Genomic DNA, 24,281 nt, shown 5'->3' with positions numbered 1-24,281 from the left:
CAAAAAGAATTCTATAAGCATTCACTTCACACTCAACTAACTGGTAATACAAATATTAAAAGTAAACATTCAAAAACTATCCGGGCAACGCCGGGTACTACAGCTAGTTTTACAATAAACCTGAAACTAAAATTTAGTGAATTCCTCATGCCTAATGAATCTTTTTATGCATCTCTTGTGTGGAAAATTAAGCAAAATTCACTGTCATCAACTGCACAGTAGGTGTTCATTTTCGAATTCTGAATAGTCACTCCTGACACATCAGCACTCTTCTGCTACAGCGCACACAACTCTTTTTTGTCGACCTGTCTTTCCCACGTTCACAACGTAAGCACCGGCCAAGTTTGTTGTCTCGGATGTGAAGTGTAGGTGGTTCGTCTGTAATTCCTAAAAGATCCTTAGATTGTCGTCTGAGGAGAGCCAGAATCATTGACAGTACAGCACGTCTGGCGATCTGAGGCTTCATAATTTCCATGCAACGGTCTCCAGAAACTTTCATCTTGGTGTAGGCTGGTAGTTATGATTTGCAGTGTGCACTCGTGAAGCATTGATGCCACTAATGTTCACAAGATCGAAAAACACCACCATTGGCCACCGTTTGGTGCAGCGGGCAACGTAATACTTCACACTCATTTGATCTAAAACACCTTAGTGTGATTATAACATGTAACCATGGCAGGTTTTTCTAAATCACCTGTTTCAGTATCAATTTTTTTTGTCATGGTGCATTGACAGCACGAACACTGCCTTCTTCTTTTTGGGACAGTAAGACACAAGGGTCATGTCTTTATGAAAACCAAACAGGGATGAATATTCTTTACGATTAGTATTCGGCTGAAACTCTTTTGGAATCTTTCGTTTGTTCTTGGGAACGGTCCCATGGTACGTCAACTTCTTCTCAGTGGACAACTTTTCTGTCAGAGGAATGGAAGTGAACCAATTGTCCCCTGTCACATTTCGATTCATACCTTGAATGGGTTGGACCATCCTTAGAACGACATCAGCAGCAGAGTTTACCATTTGGAAGGGACTTCCATCAGGCTGTGTTCCAATGTAAACCTCTAAATTCACAGTGTAAATACTCTTTGCACAAACCAAAGCATAAATTTTACTCCATATTTAGCTGGTTTGCTGGGCATGTACGCTTTGAATTGACATTTTCCCCTGAATGCAACCAACTGTTCATCGATGGTACAGTACTCACTGGGTTAAAATGAATGTTGAAAATTTTTTACAAACATATCAAATATTTCTCGGATCGGTGCAAATCGGTCCAATTCTCGGCGCAGTGCGCGATCATGTCATTGTCAAACATTGTCAAAACTAAGGCAGTGCAAGAGAAAATGGAATCTTTTTACGCTCATAGCAAGATAACATGATTCCACTCCAGATCCACAGGAATTGTCCCATACTTGATTAATATTTCTTCAGTTTACTCCCAAACAACCAGTGAGCAATAAAATTCCAATGATGGCACGAATTTTGAGTCTTGTCGGTAAGTCTTGCGTCTCTCTCAAGCACAAATTTATTTTTCACCTCCTCAGTATAAACATGTATAGTTAGTAATGGTTTTCACAATATTAGCATCGAAAAAGTGTTCAAAACATTGGCTCTGACTGGGCATTCCTAGGACTCCCCTACGGCCCTGAAAAGTGCATAACAATATTGTGTGCTCGAGTGCGATCATTGGGAGCCGCAATATCCTTTCTCCATCGAAAATTATCTTTTCCATAGTAAAACATGTTGCCTCCTATGTGTTCCTCTTTGTCAGAAGTCATATTGTCAGAATCCTCCATCACATCTGCTTCGTCATCTATAATTCCCTCCGTGTCTGAGTTATGGATATCCTCTGTCACGTGAACCTCCTTCCCTTCATTGCTATCACCATCCACCTCCGATTCTAGTTCACAATCCTCATCCAACCATTTCACAATAGAAAACTCATCACTAAAACCAGTAGATGTCACTTGAATGCGATCACTGCTCGCCATAACACGGATAGGCGCGCGGGCTACAGTTGTAGCCCAACCGATTTTGAAGTGAGATTGTGGAAAGACAACTTCAGTAAGAAGTGCCAGAGCACACTAAATCCCGAGAACAGCGTGACGAAGAAAGGTACTGATAGTCTCCCCCTCTCCGGCCAGCGAGCCTAGGAGTGAGGGCAAAAACAAAATGGCTGGTCTACATCTGTAGCCCGCGTGCCTAACGGAGGGTTAAAGGCTGGTTTACACGGGTAGAGTAGCTACGTTACTCTACTCTACAACTGCCTGGTAGAGTTGACACTCGTATCATTCATATGGGAGTAGAGTCATACAGTAGAGTAGAAGCACCATGTCAAGACGTAAGCACATCGTAATAAGTAAGTGTTTAAATATATATTAGTGCAAGAGGTTAGTGAAGCGTTAGAAGAAGAAGAAGCAAATGAGGAAAGAAGGGAATGCGTAGTAGGCAAGATACACTTGGGGCATCAACATTAATTCTGAGAGAACTTGCGACAGAGGATAAAGAAGAATAGAGAAAGTGTATGAGGTTGACGCTTGATAATTTTCAGACATTTTTAGATGCTATAACACCGCAAGTTCTAAGACACGACACAGCAATGAGATATACACTCACTGACAGAGCAAATGCAACACCAAGAAGGAGTGGTTCGAAAGGGATGAAAGTTGGGGAAAAAACAGAGACGGCAGGGACGAATAATTGATGTTTATTTCAAACCGATATGCAGGTTACACAATGCGCACGGCATCGACTCAGTAGGATGTAGGACCACCGCGAGCGGCGATGCACGCAGAAACACGTCGAGGTACAGAGTCAATAAGAGTGCGGATGGTGTCCTGAGGGATGGTTCTCCATTCTCTGTCAACCATTTGCCACAGTTGGTCGTCCGTACGAGGCTGGGGCAGAGTTTGCAAACGGCGTCCAATGAGATCCCACACGTGTTCGATTGGTGAGAGATCCGGAGAGTACGCTGGCCACGGAAGCATCTGTACACCTCGTAGAGCCTGTTGGGAGATGCGAGCAGTGTGTGGGCGGGCATTATCCTGCTGAAACAGAGCATTGGGCAGCCCCTGAAGGTACAGGAGTGCCACCGGTCGCAGCACATGCTGCACGTAGCGGTGGGCATTTAACGTGCCTTGAATACGCACTAGAGGTGACGTGGAATCATATGCAATAGCGCCCCAAACCATGATGCCGCGTTGTCTAGCGGTAGGGCGCTCCACAGTTACTGCCGGATTTGACCTTTCTCCACGCCGACGCCACACTCGTCTGCGGTGACTATCACTGACAGAACAGAAGCGTGACTCATCGGAGAACACGACGTTCTGCCATTCCCTCATCCAAGTCGCTCTAGCCCGGCACCATGCCAGGCGTGCACGTCTATGCTGTGGAGTCAATGGTAGTCTTCTGAGCGGACGCCGGGAGTACAGGCCTCCTTCAACCAATCGACGGGAAAATGTTCTGGTCGATATTGGAACAGCCAGGGTGTCTTGCACATGCTGAAGAATGGCGGTTGACGTGGCGTGTGGGGCTGCCACTGCTTGGCGGCGGATGCGCCGATCCTCGCGTGCTGACGTCACTCGGGCTGCGCCTGGACCCCTCGCACGTGCCACATGTCCCTACGCCAACCATCTTCGCCACAGGCGCTGCACCGTGGACACATCCCTATGGGTATCGGCTGCGATTTGACGAAGCGACCAACCTGCCCTTCTCAGCCCGATCACCATACCCCTCGTAAAGTCGTCTGTCTGCTGGAAATGCCTCCGTTGACGGCGGCCTGGCATTCTTAGCTATACACGTGTCCTGTGGCACACGACAACACATTCTACAATGACTGTCGGCTGAGAAATCATGGTACGAAGTGGGCCATTCGCCAACGCCGTGTCCTATTTATCGTTCGCTATGTGCGCAGCACAGCGGCGCATTTCACATCATGAGCATACCTCAGTGACGTCAGTCTACCCTGCAATTGGCATAAAGTTCTGACCACTCCGTCTTGGTGTTGCATTTGCTCTGTCAGTCAGTGTACAATAACACCGAGAGTTAAGCTCGAGGTGACTGAAGTTCTTCGCCACTGGTAATAGCCATCAGTACACTGTAAATCACGCTGCCGTAGGCTTAATTTGTAGTAGCTTCTTCGCCATAAAACCCCCAATTATTAAGCTTCAAGATCTGACATAATACTGTAAACAATAATTATTTTTGATATTTCAAACAAAATATGCAATTATTCAATTTGTTGGGGAAATTACTGTTATTGCTGAAAATTAATGGCAATGGCAAGTGATATGTGGAAGATCCTTATGTATGTTATTAATATGATTAAAGTACACAGTCCTGCACCATTGTCTTGCCTAACTTAAACACGTCGAGACACATGATGAACGTGCTGTGTAACACTGAAACTTGAGAAAACTTCATTTAAAGGGACAATCCAGCTGACACTTGTTTATATTTTATGTTGCATCTTCAAAACTATTATAGGTATAGGTATCTTTAAAATCCTTCTTCCATCAAAAAGAGGTAAGTCTGTTCTTCATGCAGTGACACCACCAACCTCCCTCCAAACTGACTCAGCTCAGGGAGAGTTCATGTGAAGTGACAGTAGTGTGTTCCCGCTTTAACTGCGCAGTAGATAGAACTCCATGAGGCAACACGACATGCTCCGCGTCACCGGGAAAGTGCTGCTGTAAAGGATTGCCACCGGGCAAAACATTTTCCTACTAAATTTTACGCTTATAGAAAAAAGTACTAAATATTGTTTTTACAATGGAGTAGGATTATTCATAAAGGCAGTATGGAAAACAAAGTATACTTATCAAAAATACACATTTATTAAATGAGAAATTTGTAATTATCAGAAATTCCTGGTTTTGATGTCTATAATGGGAAGCAGCAATATTGCGGTTTCAAACACCACCATCCTAACACTTCCAGTTCCAAGCTGACTATGAGTTAAGAGTCATTTATTTATGTTTAGGATATGAACAACGAATATTCTCACGCATTTCTGTTAAAAAAAACACACACATATTCATATTGTCTTCATACACTACCCAAAAGTTGGCTGTCTTTTAGAATATATTCACATGCATTTCACATTGTGGCATGGTGGCAAAAGGGGCTCTGGTTAAGACGCAGCAGGTCGTTATGCTACTTAGGATCCAGAACGGGTAAAAAAAAAAATAGTAAATAAATAAATGCAATGTAAATATTAATGTTATACCAGTTTTATAGTATCATTTGAAGCAATTCCACATACTGTATATCAGTTGACTATATTTGTAAGTAGTACAGGAGATATTATAATTAGAATTTTGTAAACAATATAAATTTATTAAGGATGAGCTGTGTGTTTAATAGAAAACATTGTTAGCGTAAATTGTATAATATTGTATTATAGAAAAAATTTTCTTCTCTTGTTAATTTAATATTTAGTGCTTGACAATAATGTATTTTAGTGTACCATTTGCCACCGAGGTAGACACCTCATTTGCAAATAAAGAGATTTTGATTTGATTTGACATTTTGCTCTTCTCTTAATCCTTCTAAAACATTGCAAGAACAATGAACTGTTTTCAAATGTGCAAATTTTGGGTAGACAAGTATTTTAGTTTTTCTCCTTTGCTAGGAGGAACCCATTCCACATACAGGATTGGAGTTTGTTTCTCAGTTTGTCTTATAGTAAAAGCAGGAAAAAACCTGTTTTGTTGGAGCAGAAGAATGTGGTAAATTTCATCAAATTTGGAAATATATAGTCGCCTACAGGATTTTTTCATTTCGAAAACAGTGTTTGAAAATGTCATAAATTCTTAGTTTCCTTTCAGAGATTCTGTGGACTTGTTTGTTAAGAAGGAAGCCATACCTTCCAGTGGCGACTCAGTTAAATGTATCTTAAAAGCTTTTCAGTCTGTCGAACATACAAGTTCAATATACATATATTTCGAACCCCACTGTCGGCAGCCCTGAACGTGGTTTTCCATGGTTTCCCATTTTCACACTAGGCAAATGCTGGGGCTATACCTTAATTAAGGCCATGGCCACTTCCTTCCCACTCCTCGGCCTTTCCTATCCTATCATCGCCACAAGACCTATCTGTGTCGGTGTGACGTAAAACAAATTTTAAAAAATACATATATTGTTTAATGATGTTTTTTTACAGGTATGTTATAGTGTAATATTTATATTGAGCTTGTGTGTTCGGCAGACAAAAGTTTTTAATTTTCTGTGGATTTGGCTAACCACCGTTTCCTATTGAACTTCATAAACACTTTCTGTAATTATTATATTAGGGAAATATACTGCTAATGGGATTATACTGATGAAACTGCCATCTCTTTTGCAATTTTCTAGGTCTGACATGAACAGATTTCTTAAAATAGGATCACGAAAATCCAGCTTCTTTTGCAATTTTCTGGGTTCGACATGGACATATTTCTTAAAATAGGATCACAAAAATCCACCGTCTTTTGCAGTTTTCTAGGTTCGACATGGACATATTTCTTAAAATAGGTTCATGAAAATCCACCGTCTTAAAAATCTGTTCGCAGAATTCAACATGAAATGATAGGCACTTGGTTCTGAAACTTCTTATCAATTTCTTTCTTGTTCTTCTGCTGCTCTAGAAGAGCTTCTACTCTACCCATGTAAAGGGTACTAGATTTCCATAAAAAGAACTATCGTACTAAAAATGTCCATGAAGTACTAGATCTAGTACTAGAGGTAGCAACCTTGCTGCTGTACCAGACGTGCTGTGTGTTGTTATGGCCAGCATAAAGCTGCACGGAACGTGAAGGAACAGTCGGAATACTGAAATTTGTGCTAGTGATGTGCTTGAGCGCGGCTCGAGCTGCTTGAACAGATGACGTCAGAGTTTGAACAAGTTTGAGCCTTGCTCGAGCTTTTGTGCCCACCGCAACCAAGCAGCTTGCTCTTACTAACACCCAGAAAATTTGAGAAGGATGTGTAAGTGTATTATGCTGGACAGTATAGTTTTGTCCTCTGTTTACCGTTATGCATGTCTTTTGTACATAACATAATTTCGACCTTTATCTATATTTTGGAGACAGTCAAAATTTGTGTTGATGCGATGGTTCGTTACAAAATCCTCCTTCAGAATAGGATAAACCAATTGTCTACTAAAATGTGTTGCCTGGGCCGTATAAATACAAAAAAAGAAACCATTTACGCGTGAATGGTTATAAGACTAAGCATGTAAGATATTTTTGTCTTCAGTTGTTGACACATTTCTCATCCGGCTGCATGGCTAAATGGTTAGCGTGCTGGCCTTTGGCCACAGGGATCCCGGGTTCAATTTCTGGCAAGGTGGGGATTTTTAACACCATGAGATGGTGTCTTGTTTTGTGTGTTCCACATAGGTTTGAAAACTACCGGATTTGGTAAGGACACAGCTGAAATCCCGCATCACAGAAGGGACACTTTTGATGTTCATATATATTTCATGCAATCAGACAGTACCATTGCTGCATAATACTATTTTTTAAATGTATTTGTGTGCACGATTGAGGAGATATAATTCCTTTCTTACTCAAAGTCTTCTATACGAGTAAAAAGTGTAATTCTTTCCCAAGGAGGGGATTCAAAGCCTTCAGCATTGAGGACAGAAGGAGAACCTCACCTGCCGCGCTACACAGCTGTCTTAGCTGCCCAAAGCATGATAACATAAGGATAACATTACCATATTCATAATGTTGCCTCAAACGTGCGGTTGTTACAACATACATAAGTGCTGCCTTGGGAGGAAATACTTCCCTTAATACGTGAGGAATATTATGGATACAAGCTTTGCCCTTTTCGTAGCATATTCTCATAATCTAAGTCTTTTAATTTTATGGGCAGTCTTTATTCCCCATAATATATATGCCAATGACTGAATGACAGCCTGCACCTTCATTATCAATATCATACACAGACACCTGCATAAATGGTGCTTCACTTCATATGCTGTTTGCTTATCTGCACGTTCCCACTGTAGCCGGAGTCAGACTCCGCCTTTGGCCACATGACTGCTCGAGCTTGCTTCGAACAGGCTCGAACATCAGCGTGTATCAGGCCGGCTCGATCCTGCTCGAACATGGGTATCATTTGCCCATAACTAATTTGCGCCCAATAATCACATTTAAAGGCTCCTTTTAGGTTAAGATTTTTTCGGTTAATATGAAATACACATAACATGGTTACAATGGCAGTACAGGTGTTTAAAAATAACTAATCCAAGGATATTTTCACCAGTTGAATGTATCGGCCTGTATTGTGAGTAATTAGGGCCAGGATAAAACTTCACGGCACGTGAAAAATCAGTTGGAACTCTCAACGATACGCACCCAGAAAATCATGTCTAAATGTTGTTTTTAGGATAAAAATGATGTTTGGTCATTACGAATTGTACACGTACACGTGCCCCCATATGGAGTCGCACTTATATAGTAGATACTGTCCCGACGCTCGGACATACTTACCTTTTCCTTTGCAGGGACGCGTTATATGCCGTTGATTATGAAAGACATGTTAGCTTGTTCATACTGGATCCTTAAAAAAGTACGATCCCCTTTTTTTATGTCAGGAAATGTTTGTAGATGACAATCTTCCAATTTGAAGTTAGGAAATTTTTGTATAAAATGTTGTTATACATAGTAGTGACAATCATGTGAATATGGTAAATTAGGATATAAGAGAATAATATTATAAGAAGAATTAGTAGTTATGAAATACTGAATAAGTATATAATTATGTTTGTATAACTTTTAATTTGGGTAAGAGAACCTAGCAGTGATAATTGTGTAACATGGGAACCAGTGACTATATCGTTGAAGACAGTCATAATTGTTGCAGCAGCTGACTTGGAATCCCGGAGTGCAGTGGGGAAGTGATTGCTGAAGATTGCAATCCGTCATTGTGGATGAACGTTCGAGATCGCTATTTGCTCTGTACTGGGTTCAAAATCACTGTAACTATACATTTCGTCTACATTGTCATTGTCCAACTTGTTCGATATATCGTCCAGACTATATGTACTAAGTCTTTTACTGCTCGATTTACTCATAGCTACATAAAAAGAGAAGGAAACTCACAGAACTGCACACTTACATAAACAACCTGTGTGCAAGATAGACAATGGTATTGTCACCCTACAGAGCACGCTTAACATACCCATATGGGGTCGCGTCAAACCAGGAATTGACGAATGGAAGGTGGACTATGCACGTACTTAAATAGATGACCAACAGATGGCAGGAAGAGACTTTATACAGCTTCTAAACACATACCTACTGCGCACCCAAGTGGGTTCGCACAGTTCACGATTTAGAACGAACGTACAACCCCATATGGGGACGTGAAGCTCAAAAACTTGACTACTCTCACGTACCCAAATGGGGTCGCTTGGCACTCAACGTGTTAAAAATAAAACTATGAAAATGAAATGAAATGGCGTATGGCTTTTAGTGCCGGGAGTGTCCGAGGACAAATAAAACTATACAAGCAGAACATGAAAATAAAACTTAAACACAATATTCAAGTAGAACACGAAAATAAAAACTGTGGGATGTTTAAGTTTGAAATGTCTTATCATTGTGCCCATTGAAGATCCCTTTGCAGACAAAATAGAAGAACTTAAATTCCATTTCACTCTGTCTGGTTTTATTCTAGTAAAAAAAGTCCCGATCAGGACTCCGATGCAACATTATGCAAAGTTTACCGTCTCGTACGGTTATATTACTAGGCTTTAATGAAAACTCTTACAAAACAGATGAAAACAAAACAGAACACATTACGTTATTCACATGTACTGAAGGCCAGTTGCCGGTGCAACGGAACTCACAGAACAAAGAGGATGTGACCATGTGACGGAACACAGAACACTCCAGCATAGGGCGGCACACAGCTAGTAGGTGAAGGGCAGTGCATAGTGGCGCTTCTGACGGGACAGCAAGTCACTATCTCGGTTTCGCTTGAGAATGTTTCGGAACAATTGACACTTAGTGTTCTGGAACAACATAACATAACTGTGTACCAGCACAGTGTGCCGAAACAGGGACATAGTGCCCAACCCTAGTTTCGGCTGTCTACCTGACCCCAGCCACTCAAGCTGTTGCCTATGAGCCTTCCAGCGTTGCCAATGTAGCGGATTTCCCGCAGATCCGGAGGATTCTGAATCCTTCTAGCAGCAAAAAAATTCATTTAGCGGCTAGCGATTTTGGCAGAATTTTGATATGTTAATGAATTTTCTAGTGGCTTTGGATGATGTAGATGTAATATCACAAATTTATGGCATACGGTAAATATCATTGAATCAAATTAGTGGGAAATATCACTACTGTTGTTTCTCAATTGCATCAGGCCTTCATGTAAATGGGAAGTACAGATCAGTTTTTTTTTTTTTTTTTTTTACTGGATGAGTTGTTTCTTAGGTCAGTTCTAGAGATGGGCTAAACTGCTATTTGCATGAAACAGTTTCAAATGTTCCTGTTTTGAACTCAAAACAGTTTCAAAATAACTGTTTCGAATAGCAGTTTACTTCTCCTTCCAAATAGTGACATGACCCGTTTGCTGCAGTGTTGTTGCACACTGCTTTTAATAGGTGATGCTGTGAGTTTGGGGGACAGTATGCATTTTATCAGTGGCATGTGGTGAACACATTCGGATCCCAGCTACAAAAATGTTTTTAAATATAAAGTGGAAAGGTCTGCCTGAGAAAGGTCTCTCAGTAATTTTTTTTTCAACCACACACTTGCACATATTTCCAAATTGATATTCATGGCAGTGACAACACCATTACAACTTAATCTATAGCAGTTTTTAAACAATGTACCTGCAGTTTCAAGCGGTGACGCTTCGTGATAGTACAATCACGGTTTACACAAAAATGCGCTGGGGCTATTTGTTTTTAACTTAAAAAAAGTCTAGCCTAAACTGAATCAGCAAAATTTAACTCATATTTTACCACCACCAAACTTTTATATTTTCACTCGCTTACTGAATGTACGTGCATCAACGACGGACAAGGGAAAATATTCGTCATGACGTATAACACACGTTATATTCATGAAGAATTGCACAGAACTCACAAAAATGTCACCTATAATCCAAAAGTAACACTGCAAAAATTTACTATATAACACCATTACAGACAACCAAATACAAAATTCTTTTACTTTGCGCTTAGCTCTGTGTTTATGCTGGGCAGCCTAAATATTTTTCTGTGGCGAATTGCTCTAAAAACTTTATGATTGCCGAAATACAAAAATAAAATATATTCTTGTATATTACAAATGATTTCATAAACCGGTTCTATTTTTATTATCAAGACGATGTGCGAGTGGCTTACTGTTACCATGTTGATGTTTGTCTTGTAGCCTCTAGCGTGTTGCGCTGAACACTTTGAGTGACAAGTATTAAAACTACATCTCTTACCTAAGCTAGCTTGCCTGCCGCCATAAATTGCTGTCGGGGGAGGGCCTACAGCCCTGCCCCGCCCCTAGAACAAGGAAGACCGGGTGAGTTGGCCGTGCGCGTAGAGGCGCGTGGCTGTGAGCTTGCATCCGGGAGATAGTAGGTTCGAATCCCACTATCGGCAGCCCTGAAGATGGTTTCCCGTGGTTTCCCATTTTCACACCAGGCAAATGCTGGGGCTGTACCTTAATTAAGGCCATGGCCGCTTCCTTCCAACTCCTAGGCCTTTCCTATCCCATCGTCGCCATAAGACCTATCTGTGTCAGTGCGACGTAAAGCCCCTAGCAAAAAAAAAAAAAAAAAAAAAAAAAGAACAAGGAAGCTTCAAGTGCATGTTCCCATCATCCAAACGACTTAAATTTCGCTGGGGAGCTCTCTTTCGCGTCGGCAAGGAAACCCAGTTCGCTGGAGAAGCTGAACTGCGGTGGTGCGAGCGGCTTGTTGAGACAGCTGTACTTGGCTTGGCTTACATGTTTACAGCTTTTTAAACTTTCTAAAAAGCATTCTAAGGTATAATAAGAAAATATAAATACAAAGTTATTTACCCCAGCATTGCTAGGGTAGATAGGGTTCAGTGCACGCCACTGCGTTTTATTAAGGGAAACATTGCATGTTCCCATTCAGCTTGTTATCAACGTTACTTGTTAAACATATTTAAAATAGTGACTTAAAGACTACTGTACAGGACGAGTTAACGCAAAAATAAATTGAGCAGAAACAGGCCGAAACAGGGTGTTTTGTGAAACGACATTCTGAAATGGTTTCGATACCGAAACAGTTTCAAAATAGCTGTTGCACTTTTTCTGTCCCAGCTCTAGTCATTTCATCACTGGTGTCTGTAGGGGACTGACTCGTTCTACCGCAGCACGGCAGGGGTAATTATTTTGAAGTATTCAGTATTTTAGTGACTTGTATATGTGAGATGTGCATGCATTCTCTGTTTCTTATGTATGCTTACATAACTTATGGTAATTTATCAATGTATATCACCTATGCCTTAATGAGGTGTAAAAATGACACATTGTACTTACTGTGTGCGTATGTTAAATATCGTGTGCTTCATAAAGTTTTATAAAAGTTTCAAAAGCACAATACAACCAAAAATTTAGGAGTGAATGGTTAAAGAATGAATTGTTCGAAGACTGGCTTCTTTCAAAACCCAGAAAAGGAGCTACATTCATGTGGAGTGTAAATTTAGTGTATGTGCATTAGGGTCACGATATAGTGACTTCAAAAATCACTGTAAAAGTAAAAAGCATCTGAAGGGGCGAACATATTGTCTGCAGCGCGACAAGAGGTTATAACTTTTTTTTTTGCCGGGCTGAGTGGCTCAGACGGTTAAAGCGGTGGTGTTCTGCCAACATGGCATGTTCGATTCTGGTTCAGCCCGGTGATATTTAAAGGTGCTCAAATATGTCAACCTCGTGTCAGTAGATTTACTGGTACTTAAAAGAATTCCTGTGGGACCAAATTATAGCACCTCAGCATCCCTGAAAAATGTAAAAGTAGTTAGTGGGACGAAAAGCCATTATTATTCCTAAATTAAGCACCGTTATTAAATCAAAATGAGTTAATGATTTTAAATATCTCGGCTACAAACTCTCTTTCTTTGAAGAACTGGACATACCTGAGAAAATCTCCAAATTCAGCAATTGTTTGGGAATCATCAATAAAGTTTTTAGACCATCATTAGTTTAAAAACATACCCATACAAGAATCTACAAAACCTTGGCAAGACCTGTACTTTGCTATAGAAGTGAAGCGTAGACCCTGAGGAAATGCGATGGGAGAAGAATAACTACAGCTGAAATGAAATACATGTGATGAACAGCAGGAGTCACTAAATGGGAACATAAAAGAAATACAGATGTGCTGAATGACCTTAAAAGCAGACCTATATTGGAATACATCTATGAATACCAGAGAAATTGGCTAGAACAGCTAAACAGGTTGGACAGAAGCAGATCCCCAAAGCAGTCATAAACTACTGCCCCGGCGGGAAGCGATCTCTGAGACGCCCCAGGAAGAGATGGCGTCAAAATGCAAATGTTTTGTATAGACCGTAACAGTTCTTCTATAGTACTAATACATGAAAGGATGATGATGATTAAATCAAAATCTGCTGACGGCAATGCAGTCTTATTTATTCTGGAACACTGTAGTTGATTAACCACTGATCACTTTGGCGAGGTTCGCAAGATGTTTACAGACTTGGTTGTTGCCAGAGATTTTCAGATGCACAGAACAAAGTGTACTGCCATAATTAAAAACACACTTGGCCCTCATTTCATAAATGAGCTGAAAAAAAAAGTGAAACCCCTTATAGTATCATAATTGAATCAACAGATGTTGGGTCTTAAAGTTCCGTGGAACATTTTACGGTGTAATAGCGTCCTAATGCATGGCCAATGTAATACCGTATGTTATTTATTTCACATTGATTAAGAGAATAGAGCTTGTCAGCAAGCAATAAGCAGTTAAGAACTAGATTATCTTAAATTAAACAAATCAACCTCTCTTTTTAACTACCGGTATGGTGGTGCTACTGTCGCCATTCCCAATTCTATGCCCTGTTAAGCTTAATTCCAACTCGGAAAACTTATGGCGGGTCATCGGGTGAGTTGGCTGTGCGGTTAGGGCCGCGCAGCTGTGAGCTTGCATCTGGAAGATGGTGGGTTCGAACCCCACTGTCGGCAGTCCTGAAGATGGTTTTCCGTGTTTTCCTATTTTCACACCATGCAATTGCTGGGGGCTGTACCCTAATTAAGGCCACAGCGGCTTCCTTCCCACTCCCAGCCGTTTCCTATTCTATCATCGCCATAAGACCCATCTGTGTTGGTGCAACGTAAAGCAAATACTAAAAACTTTTTAAAAATAAACTTATGGCGGGTTGCCATCTGGAATTAGCAGCCATTGATGGATGGCCATGCCCAGCAGACATATTTATGATCATTTGGTTTTTGCAGAGAGTAAAATTGGTTTCTTCCTTCCTAGATAAAATCAATGGTACTTATAAGCAGTAAATAAATATAATAAGTATTGATAATTAAATTTATGAAATAGAATATTAAATTGTATTGATATAGGGGAAGGTACCCTGATATCGGATGGCACTCAGTATCTGACAGTATCAGTTTGGGGTTTCCAGTACAATGTTGCAGCAACTTTTATACAGGTAGTAACGGGTTCCTTCCAGGGAGGCCTGAGAGGAAACATTGTATTTCCGTGAACCAAGAAGTGAGAACGTGTTGGAGGATTTCCTGTTTTGACCTGCTTTTGCCTGCACTAAGATAACCTTGTGAACCTGTTACTACAATACTGCTGAGTGAAATATAATTTCCAACATTATTTATTATTTACCATATGTCAACCCATTGAACTCGGATGACGAGGCATGCCCGCTTGCAGGCACATGGCCTACAACTCGCATGACGAGTTGGGCCCGTGCATTGCTAGTGCTCAGATATCTTTCTATAGTCCATTCAGTTCGCAAGAGATGGCTCTTGCGTTAAGATTTTCATATACTACAAGGTTGACGCAAGGGCTTGTCGAAGTTTCTCCTTGTTTGACCTTCACACCACGTGTATAGGTTGACTTGGAAATATTTCAAATTCCGTTTGAGCCAGTAGTCAATATGGCAACTAGCAGCACACTCGTTATTTCATTCACCTTATTACAAAATTTCAGGTTAATATCTTGTATAGTTTTCTTTTAACAATATATTTTTCGTTGTGCTGCACAAACAGCTGCTCCACTGGGATTTACATCTGAGTCAGTGTGACATGCAGGGGTATTTTAATGAGAGTCCATTGGGTTAATGTAAGAGTATGGAGGATGGCACTGCTTTTCTTTGTGATCTTTTCAGTTTTCCGTGTAAGGAATTCAATATCGGACAAACTTACGGCACCCGGTATTGCACAAAGATATTTGTAGGTTTATTGCTGATTCTTAAGGTACTTTCCCTTGTTGCAGATAAATATGGAGAAGAAAAGAGAAAATTGGATGGAGGAGAACATAAAAGTAGCTGTTGATAATGTGAGATGGGATGAATTGAACATTAGGGAAGCAAGCAAGCAGTTTAGCGTCTCTAAAAGCACATTAGGCGACAGATTGAAATTACTGTCTTCAGGAAAGGAGGTAGAAATGAAACCTGATATGGATACATGTAAAAGTACGTTTTCTGAAGCGGAAGACGAAGCTTTATATAACCATGTGAAAATGTTAGACAGCCTTTTAATGCCACTAAGTAGGAACAAATTTTTGAAATTGGTTTTTCAGTATGCAGAGAAATTGAAACTAAAACATCAGTTTAATGAAGAAAAGGGCATGACGAGCAAACAGTTTTATTATCCATTTATGAAAAGGCATCCCGATCTGAGCTTGAGATGGGCTGAATCCACCAGCCTACAGCAGGCAAAAGGCTTCAACAAGGAGCAAGTGAATAAGAGGGGAATTTCTCAAGGCAGTATTATTGGACCTTTATGTTTTCTTATATATATAAATGATATGAGTAAACGAGTGGATCGGAGGTAAGGCTTTTTGCGGATGATGTTATTCTCTATAGAGTGAAAGATTGTGAGCAACTGCAACGTGACCTCGAAAATGTTGTGAGATGGACAGCAGGCAATGGTATGTTGATAAACGGGGTTAAAAGTCAGGTTGTGAGTTTCACAAATAGGAAAAGTCCTCTCAGTTTTAATTACTGCATTGATGGGGTGAAAGTTCCTTTTGGGGATCATTGTAAGTATCTAGGTGTTAATATAAGGAAAGATCTTCATTGGGGTAATCACATAAATGAGATTGTAAATAAAGGGTACAGATCTCTGCACATGGTTATGAGGGTGTTTAGGGGTTGTAGTAAGGATGTAAAGGAGAGTGCATATAAGTGTCTGGTAAGACCCCAACTAGAGTATGGTTCCAGTGTATGGGACCCTCACCAGGATTACCTGATTCAAGAACTGGAAAAAATCCAAAGAAAAGCAGCTCGATTTGTTCTGGGTGATTTCCGACAAAAGAGTAGCGTTACAAAAATGTTGCAATGTTTGGGTTGGGAAGAATTGAGAGAAAGAAGAAGAGCTGCTCGACTAAGTGGTATGTATGTCTCAAGTATTATTACAATATCATAAGTCCACCTGTTCAATACAATGCAAGGCACTTGTTGATTGTTGTGGTCGTATACATGGTACATTTCATTGTTTTATTACTCCTGGATGCAAACCTAATGACGAGAAACACATGCTATAACATACCAACTGTTGAGGTGGTACTTCCGTAGAGCCTTCGCATGTGAAGTGGATGAAATTTTGCATTGTATTGAACAGGTGGACTTATGATATTGTAATAATACTTGAGACATACGTCAACTTCAATACGGAACCAAAATGAGAATAGTTACTTGTAAGTGGTATGTTCCGAGCTGTCAGCGGAGAGATGGCGTGGAATGACATTAGTAGACGAATAAGTTTGAATGGCGTTTATAAAAGTAGGAAAGATCACAATATGAAGATAAAGTTGGAATTCAAGAGGTCAAACTGGGGCAAATATTCATTTATAGGAAGGGGAGTTAGGGATTGGAATAACTTACCAAGGGAGATGTTCAATAAATTTCCAATTTCTTTGAAATCATTTCGGAAAAGGCTAGGAAAGCAACAGACAGGGAATCTGCCACCTGGGTGACTGCCCTAAATGCAGATCAGTATTGATTGATTGATTGATTGATAAACCTTTTGATAAGCTCACTGAGTTAATGTTTCGATATTCATTTCATCCTTCGAGGCTTTTCAACGCTGACGAAACTGGCGTTTCAGTTGTGCATGAGACTCAGTTGAAGGTGTTATCTGTGAAAGGGAAGAAACAAGTTAGTAAGCTAACTTCCAGGAAAAGGGGAAAAAACATTACTGTTCTTCTCTGCATAAATGCCTCAGGTGACCAGTTTGTCCCTCCATTGTTTGTTTTCCCCAGAGTGAGAATGGACAATGATCTGACGAAGGATGCACCCATGGGCAGTGTATTTGATGCCCATTTGAGCGGATGGATAACTGAAGATGGATTCCTAAAGTGGATGAAATCTTTTGTTTTGAGAGTGAACACATGTGAAAAGAATCCAAAGTGGATGAAATTTTTTGTTTTGAGAGTGAACACAAGTGAAGAGAATTGAGTGTTACTTATTGTTGATGGCCATGTGGATGTTATTCTGTTTGCTCAAGACCACAACATCCACATGCTGAGTTTGCCACCTCACACAATTCACAGGTTGCAAGCTCTTGACCAAGTGATCATAAAGCCATTCAAGAATGCCTTCAACGAGGCTTGTTCCATGTGGATGAGGAAGTATCCCAATCTGAACATTACGCTGAAAGGTATTTCAGGTCTAGTTGGCTCTGCATTTACCAAGGTGCGCAGAATGGAGCTTGCTCATTCAGCATTTTCCTGTTTGGAATACAATCCAGGCTTTTGGCACACAATCAGGTGATTAGAAATTGTACACAACCACCTCTCCTATCCTGACGGTCAACATTCTGATGGAGAATTCTTTTCTGACCAATGGGACTTTGACCTGGCTAACCACGCCTTAACTATCATGGCCACCAGGTGGTTATAAATGTGACAACCAGCTGGCACTTGTTGATTGTTGTGGTCGTATACATGGTACATTTCATTGTTTTATTACTCCTGGATGCAAACCTAATGACGAGAAACACATGCTATAACATACCAACTGTTGAGGTGGTACTTCCGTAGAGCCTTCGCATGTGAAGTGGATGAAAAGCGTATAAATATGACATGAAACGATGCCTGAAGTAGAGTAGAGGAGAGAACCTTCATTGATTTTTGCCAGGGACTCACCAACTTGTCCCTAGAAGTAAGTTATCCCTTCTTATACAGAAGAATTCAACTGGAGGCACAGTAAATTTCAGATTTGCCACCATTTTTATGTTGCAATTGGCTGTCTTGGGTCAGCTGTCATGAGGACTATTTTCTATTGTCTCCAATAACGTGTTGCCAGAAGGCTGCCAACATTGTTGGGGAGAAAAATACAACACCTTTTTACAAATAAATAATTTATTTGCAGCCAAATGGCCATAATGGTACATATATGACATATTCCTTTTAGAATTTGACCTATACAGTATGTTATTATTATTATTTATTGATATGGCCACCTGTGGGCTACGTTTACACAATCTTCCTTCTATCACGCAGACAGTATGTAATACAGTGTATTTACATAGTATTGAACAGTCATGTCACTCCTTGCTATATTCCACTATTGATCTGATTCAGTTTGGGCACATGGTTATGTGGTAAGTTCCGCATATATTGTTACATAGTTTGTACATGCAGTTTTCATCTGGGTCACGAAACACTTTTTGGGAGCAAGTCCTGTGGTCGAAACCATGAACTGCAAGCCTAGTCATGACTTGCTTCATTTTACAGAGTGGCTGCGTACATCTTCTGTCCAGCATCACATTTGTTGTGTGGAATTCCATCAGTATGTCCTGCTTTTTATTCTGTAGATCCTTGAGCAGCTTGTTGTAACTTTCCATAGTCAGTAATAGTAGAGTTATCTGTAGATCCTCTAGTAGGAACGTTTCTTCTGCAGGTCTCCAGGGGATGCTAGAGACATGTTGGCCACTTCATAACTTATACCCCCAGACCTCCTTTGGTTGCCCCACCTCAATGGTCTTGTCACTAGCCGGATCTAATCAATACAGACCAATGGTGTTATCACTAGCCTGCTTCTTAAATTGGCAGCATCGTGTAGCGTGCTGTGACGTCGTCCGATCCGTGCCATGTTGTTTGTCTAATCTCTGTGACATTGTTGGAGATGCACAATGTAACCCGTGAAGGCTCAGCAGAATCTCAGTGATGTTAATGCCACGAGTTGGTCTGCGTACACCCTATTCGGTGTAACCAAATACACTACAAGGGTAAAGAATATTAGGTAAAAGACGAAACTGAATGTTACATTTGAATTCCAAAAGGTTAACAGCTGCCGTAATCTGCACACCAGCACCTCTTAGCGGTTGTAGGCCTAAACTGAAACGAAAGGCATACAGTTTGAACCATATTGCTCGTAGGACTGCTTCCCCCCACCCATGTCAATTCTTTCCCGTACTTGCTCTCTTAAATATACACTCTGAAATATTATTGTACTGTACTTACTTGTTTCCTTTCTTTTACCTCTTGTTGAAGTACTGTGACTTATTTAATTTTCTTAGCACTGCCTATTTTCAACACAATGATTTTCAAAAGAACTCATCCACTTCACACAAAAAGTGCTTGTTTTGTTTCACGGCAATGCTACTGTAGAAAGAGGTTTTTCAATAAACAAAGAATGCCTAGTAGAGAATCTTCATAAAAATGGTTTGATGCACAGTGTCTGTGTATGATTCAGTATCTGCAGCTGGTAGGGTATTAGCTGTCAGTGTTTTGAAAAAGGTGATCCCTGCAGCCAAAATGCATCAACAGTGATAAATGAAGCTTTAGAAAAGTTTAAAAAGAGTAGAGGTAACATCGCCGCCAAAAGAAAGATAGCAGCAAAAGAAATAAAACATACAGAATTGAAGAAACGATGAATTATGCAGAGTGCGAAGGAAGAGAGAGAAGAACTGGAGAAAGAGGTGAAAATACTGAAAAAAATACAGTCATCTCTCTCTCTCTCTCTCTGAATTGATAATTAAATACATATGGTAATAATTCACAAAATTGTCATAAAATGTATAAATTATATAGCATAGCACACAACTTTTTGTACATTATATATATTATAAAGCATAAAAACTGCTATATATACATAGTAACATATTTTGTTTCTTTCAGTGATGCATATAAAAGTGATTGATTTAATATATGTGTCTTTTTTGTGACTTATTATCTAGAACAATTTTTCATTTAGAATAAGCCTGGTACAGAATCTATTCAAGAATGGTTTACTTCCACAGTGTGTGTTATCTGATACTCTTTCTTTGGTTGTGCGTATTGGATGTAAGTGTTAACAAAGTGATTCAAACAGCCGAAAGTGCATTGTCACTTATAAGCAGTGATGTTAGATAGGGTTTTTCAAGTATATTTTGTGTGTGTGTAATACAACATTGTAAATTGAAAACAACAGTTATATAGTATGAAGCTATAAATTTGTCAATTTGGCATTTTGTCAACTTTTTGTCTTGTAATTGTTTTAATAGTGTTACAATCAATTTTGTACTCATTACGACTGTGATTTTTTCCAAAGCAAGAGTTGTATAAATTTCCTAATTATAGAGATTTAAAAGCATTGGGTGGAGTGGAGGGCTGTGAGGGGCATAGGGAGGTCCTGTAAGAAATGTTGAAAAATTGTTTGTATTTAAAGCATCAAAGCTAATTGAATTTACTAAAAACAAAATTAATGTGCATTTGTTGGCAAAAAATTACAAACATGAAATCATCATTCCTAAAGATAATAAGTCCCAAGAAAGACATATATATTCAATCAATCACTTTTATATGCATCATATTCATAGCATCACGTACTGGAATGTTGCTGATAGTTATACTGAATATACTGGAAAATATACTGGAATTTTAAAAATGGAACTTGGTAGACTTCCTTTAGTACCACTATGTTAGGTGCAGAATGGGTTTGTGATCAGTAGCAGCAGAGAGTGATTCACTGTAGGTTTACAGTACCTGTCATTAGTATCACTATATCCGGAACACCACGGGCTTACATTGCCTGTGATTAGTATCATTATGTGAGAAGCACCACGGGTCTGGGCATTGCCTGTGATTAGTACCACTATGTGAGGAACACCACGAAAATATCGGCGCCCATGATTAGTACACCTATGTGAGGAACACCGCGGAAATATTGGCGCCGTGATTAGTACACCTATGTGAGGAACACCATGGGTTTGCATGGTCTATGAGTGGCACCATTATGTGAGAAACACCACGGGGCTGGGCATTGCCTGTGATTAGAACCACTATATGAGCGACACCGTGGGTCTGCGTTGCCTGTCATTAGTATTCATTATGTGAGGATTGTGGTGATGGTGATTATTATTTTAAGAGGAAGTACAACTAGGCAACCATCCTCTATATAACACTAATCAGAGGGGAAAAAATGGAATGGATTCGACACTTCGAAAAATGAAGGTATCGGCCAAAGAAAGACAAGGGCCACAAAGGGCGTGAAAATGAAAACTCCCCAGCCCTCGGAAACGTAATAGCGTTGGGGTAAGAAAAGAACGAGTTCATCAGGGGAGGTCGGATAGGATTGATGAAAGTGAGGAGCCTGGCAGAAGTGGATGTAATGCTAGGACTAAGCTAAGGGCCCTGCGGTCACCAACCCACGCTCCAAAGTTCAGAGCACTTGGGGCCCCTTTTAGTCACCTCTTATGACAGGCAGGCGATACCGTGGGTGTTATTCTACCGCCTCACTCACAGGGGGACACTATGTGAGGAACACCACGGGATAGTTTGGGTCCCTTTGATTAGTACACCTAGGTGAAGAACATCATGGATTTGCATTGCCTTTGAGTGGCACCATTATGCGAGAAACTCTATAGGTCTGCATTACTTGCACGGCGTACAATACTTGTGATTAGTACCATAATGTTTGGAACACCAAGAGTCTACGCTACTTTTGAATAGTACCGCAACATGTGAAATACCATGGTTCTATTTTACTAGTGATAAGTACCATTATGAGGGAGCATTGACCTAGATTTTGGACCCCTTTAGACAACAAGTATCATCGATTCAGGATTGTGCTTTGGAAGCAGTCCTTTGGTCACTAGTTTCTGGGAAGGTGGGGCATTGCAGGTCGGATCCACTGATTGTTTTAAGTTCATAATCATTGTTCATCGTCGTCTTTTTGAATTCTAGTCAGTGAATCGATTTTGGAATTATTTTTAACTTCCAGTTTTTTGAGTTGGATTGTTTTAAATTCATATTCATCCACTCATTCTTATCATCATGTTTTGAATTCTGGTCAGTGGATGAATTTTGGACTTTAAAATTGTCATTACATTCAGTCTCATTCCGTACCATTAGTGGCCGATTATCTAGATGTTAGGCCCCTTTAAACAAGAAGCATCATCATCATGATCATGATCATCATGTCCAATAACGGACCAATTATATTGGAATTGTACATTATGGTCTGGCAAAATAGTAGACTTCATAGGCTGAGTAATAATAATAATAATAATAATAATAATAATAATAATAATAATAAAGTTACAGATTTTTTTTTTTGCTAATATTTTGGAAAATACTGATCAGTGTTGTTATTGAAATATATGTCATTAATTTTTCTTTGCAGATTCTTGATTAAAATATAGACATGGCTGCACTTAATACCAGGGATTATCACCGACTTGATTCAGTATTGCGTGAAATAACATCATCCAGCATCTCTTTGAAAGGGGATGAGATCAGAGCGTACAATAAACATCTAACAGAGGTATAAGTCTTCCAATACTACTATTGCTCTAATGGTTGTGTGCAGTGTGCAGTGAGTGTAGGTTACTCTGTGTTCCAGATACTAAAGCTCAAGATGATTCCTGCCATGGAAAATGTTGATCCCCTCTTCAAGTGTCTCTACAAGCGTCTGATGTACTCGGGTAGTTACTATGAAAACTTGAAGATTTCCAAACCAAATGAGTTTGATCTAAATATGGAACTGGAGATTCCAGCCAGTGATATTCAAGTAAGTAATAAATATTCCAAGCATGTTCATTTCTTATCATTGGCTTATTTTGTATTTCAGATTCTCATTGATAACACTTTCTACATTTTCTTGCATCAGAATATCAGATGTGGTTGGTGACCATTGTTGTTGTCCTTCTTCTTCACCTTTCTCTGCTGCTTTTCCCACACACTGATGTGGTTGGAGTACTGTCTGTGTCTTGCATGTAGACTTTGCTCAGTATTATAGCCACTCTAGCTGTTGTATCTGTTGTTGATGGAACTAATCACCTAGGACGTGACCGCTGTGGGTGGGGGACGCAGACAAAGAATACACCCACGGTATACCCTGCCTGCCATAAGAGGAAACTAAAAGGGGCAACCAAGGGATGATTGATTTGGAACCATGAGATTACCTGTGATTAGTACCATTACAATAATAACAAAAATTATGTCATAAATGATCCACCTTTCCAATACTATATTACGTAATGTTTACATTTCTTAGTCAAGGAACTAGTTTCGGCCTTGGCTGGCCATCACCAGCCATAATACTAATCTGTACAAACACATCTAATAACTAAAAAAAAATGTACATACATACACAAAATTATGGTAAAAGTTATTAAATGCATCTAGAGATCTTGAAAGAACAATTTGCACATCTCGTAAAATATAAAATAGAATAAAACTAGGACTCTTAGTGAGATATAAAATCTTTGAATGCTTTGCATCATGTTAAAAACATGTTTCATTAATGCATATTTATATCTTAGGATAGTACCATTATGTGAGGAACATCATGGGTCGACGTTACCTGCGATTAGTACCACACCATGTGTCGGTACACAGCCAGTGTAGGCACTCCAGCATATAACACACAACTTCTCAAAGAAATATATATATATATATATATGGATTTTACCGTAAAATCCTTTTAGAAGAGACGTGTTCATTATGAATGCCAGGGACCCACTGAACCCGCCCAGAAAGGTACATTTACTTTTGTAACCTAATGAAAGATTTCATGCGCCAGTGTCCATTAGCTGGCTAGCTACCAGCATGGACATTGGCTGACATGATGTCATTCCCAGAATTCCTGAGTCACTGCTTCTGTCACCAACCCACTCAAAGTA

At 39.9% G+C, this 24,281-nt stretch overlaps 1 protein-coding gene across 1 annotated transcript in view; it reads left to right on the top strand.

The window, feature by feature from the left end:
* LOC136878706 (cyclic GMP-AMP synthase-like receptor) overlaps nucleotides 1-24,281 on the top strand; it is a 142,194-nt gene that overhangs the window by 4,608 nt on the left and 113,305 nt on the right. Inside the window, exons 2-3 of the mRNA XM_067152137.2 lie at nucleotides 22,781-22,921; nucleotides 23,000-23,167. Coding sequence (XP_067008238.2) covers nucleotides 22,802-22,921; nucleotides 23,000-23,167 — 288 coding nt within the window. The 5' untranslated portion in view covers nucleotides 22,781-22,801. The remainder of the gene's footprint in view (nucleotides 1-22,780; nucleotides 22,922-22,999; nucleotides 23,168-24,281) is intronic.

The sequence above is a fragment of the Anabrus simplex genome, chromosome 8 (genome assembly GCF_040414725.1).
Source record: "Anabrus simplex isolate iqAnaSimp1 chromosome 8, ASM4041472v1, whole genome shotgun sequence".
NCBI classification, from domain to species: domain Eukaryota; kingdom Metazoa; phylum Arthropoda; class Insecta; order Orthoptera; family Tettigoniidae; genus Anabrus; species Anabrus simplex.
This window is presented reverse-complemented; position numbering and strand designations above follow the sequence as displayed.